This window comes from Elephantulus edwardii, unplaced genomic scaffold (assembly GCF_000299155.1).
Source record: "Elephantulus edwardii isolate Elephantulus edwardi_28Jun2011 unplaced genomic scaffold, EleEdw1.0 scaffold00027, whole genome shotgun sequence".
NCBI classification, from domain to species: domain Eukaryota; kingdom Metazoa; phylum Chordata; class Mammalia; order Macroscelidea; family Macroscelididae; genus Elephantulus; species Elephantulus edwardii.
This window is the reverse complement of record NW_006399777.1, coordinates 17,619,707-17,621,799: the sequence shown is the minus strand read 5'-3', so window position 1 is coordinate 17,621,799 and position 2,093 is coordinate 17,619,707. Positions and strand designations below refer to the sequence as shown.

At 54.4% G+C, this 2,093-nt stretch overlaps 1 protein-coding gene across 1 annotated transcript in view; it reads right to left on the bottom strand.

The window, feature by feature from the left end:
• Positions 1-2,093, bottom strand: part of RAB6B (RAB6B, member RAS oncogene family) — a 50,953-nt gene that overhangs the window by 9,772 nt on the left and 39,088 nt on the right. The window contains exons 4-5 of the mRNA XM_006883377.1: positions 918-971; positions 633-738 (exon numbers count right to left, since the gene is read on the bottom strand). Coding sequence (XP_006883439.1) covers positions 633-738; positions 918-971 — 160 coding nt within the window. The remainder of the gene's footprint in view (positions 1-632; positions 739-917; positions 972-2,093) is intronic.

The following is a 2,093-nucleotide window of genomic DNA, read 5'->3' as shown; positions in this document are numbered from 1 at the left end:
GCTGTGGGTTTCAGGGTGAAGATCTTCCTGAGACATTTCTATTATACAATAAACACTTAGGAGTTCTACAATAAAAGTGTTTAGTCTCCACCACAAAATAACACTGTAACAGTACACTTAAACCAGGTACATTAAAAACATCAGAAAGTAATACACTAAGGTTACAAGTAGTTTTGATGAGAGTTGGAAATAGAAATAACATTGGACACAGCAATACCATTGTTGTTGTTATGTGCCAGTGGAGTTGCTTGCAACTCATAGCGACCCTATGTACAACAGCTCTAAACTCTGCTCTGTCCTGTCATGCGTGTGTGTGTGTGTGTGTGTGTGTGTGTGTGTGTGTGTGTTTTCACCTAGAAGGTTGTTGAGTGTGGACTCATGACTTTGGGGCCCGTGTGGACGTGAGACGTGATGTGGGGGTGCAGAGCAGAGAGAAGGATGCCCTCGAGGAGGCAGGAGGTAACGGTGGAGAGAAGAGAACCCGGACAGGGAGCCCCCCAGCCGACAGCCTCCTCCCCAAATGCCCTGTGGGGGTCCTGTCCAGGGGAGCCAGGAGAAGGCAAGAGTGGGTGTGCAGAGCTCCCGGGGCCCTGCCAGCACTGTCTCTGGGTACCCAGGTCCCCCACACTCACTTGTGATGTCATACACCACCACAGCCACCGTGGAGTCCCGGATGTAGCTGGGGATCAGGCTGCGGAACCGCTCCTGGCCAGCGGTGTCCCAGAGCTGCAGCCGCACCTGGCACGGGGAAGGCCGGCAGAGGACAGAGGGGTCAGTGTGGGGCAGGGAGGAGAACTGGGGGGCTCGGAACAACTGACAGGCCTGGGCTTTAGTACCCCACCAAGGCCACCCCCCAATGAGTCTAGGGGGACTCCCTCCCACCCACCCGCTTCTGAAGATCTGAAAGCAGCACTCACTGTACGATCTTCCAAGTACATGGTTTTTGACAAGAAGTCGATCCCAATAGTTGCCTGTTAAGAGAGGAATATGAGAAGGTCAGAGTTCAAGGGTCTCAGGCATAGTGGTTCAGTGACTTTAGGCTGTGAGTGGCACAGCTTGAAACAGGGGGACGCCAGTCCACGTACCCGTAGACCCCAACCCCTCAGCAGCAAGCCCATCCCTCTCAGGGGAAGTGAGTTCAAGTTAGGATGGGGAAGGAGGGTTGCTTCTGGAGGGGGGCAGTGGTTCTCCTTGGGGAGGGGAGTCAGGCTTCAGGATGGTATGATCAAGCATGGTAAGGAGGCCACCTTTACCCTTCTGGTGGGGCTGCCAGAAGCTGTATGTCCTGCCCTCCCCTCAGCTGGGAGCCTGCAGGAAGCAGGAGCCCCAGTACCTCTCCTTGGGCCTGCTAAGTCCCACGTGCCTCCGAGCCCTCACAGCCTCCCTTATCCTCTCCCCTCTGCCCTGGAGAATGTGCTCCTGAGACCTGGTGTCACCCCTGCTCCAGGGGGCAGATGGTTTTCCTCTGCAAAGTGCCAATGCAGGCCACCCAGGGCAGAATCTAACCCCACCCACCACCCACTCAGGCTCTGGCTCTCCTACTAAGAGCCATGTGTCACTAGCATCCTTGCACGAGACCTCCTGAGTCCTAGGAGAGGCCGCTGGGGAACGTGCCGTCAGCATTCATGCCAAGTGGCTACAAAGTGCCGCATGCTTGCTCTGCGACCCTGTGCACGCCACCTAACCCCTCGGGGAAGTCTCCCTGGCACCAGAGTCTGCGAGGAGCAAAGCGGCTGTCGGGGTGACACGGAGATACCACTGCTACATAAGCGGTAATAAGGAAGAATCAGACCCGGCTGGATACCTAGGATGCTGGTCAAACACGGGGCGGTGCTGACCCTGACCCATGTGGCTGGAATCCTGGCGGCCAATGAGAATTCGATTCTCGGAAAATATTTAAGGATGCGAGGGAGTGGTCAACGAGTGGGGAGGAAGTAAAATGCAAAACATCATGTACAGTGTGATCCCAATCTGATGCTTTTAAAAGATGTAATAAGTACCTGCCAAAATAGCTTAGACTGTGAAGTAGCGAAGTGTTCATGATGTCAGCAGGAGTGATTCCCCTCCCTTCCTGAGACATTTCTTTTTTTTTT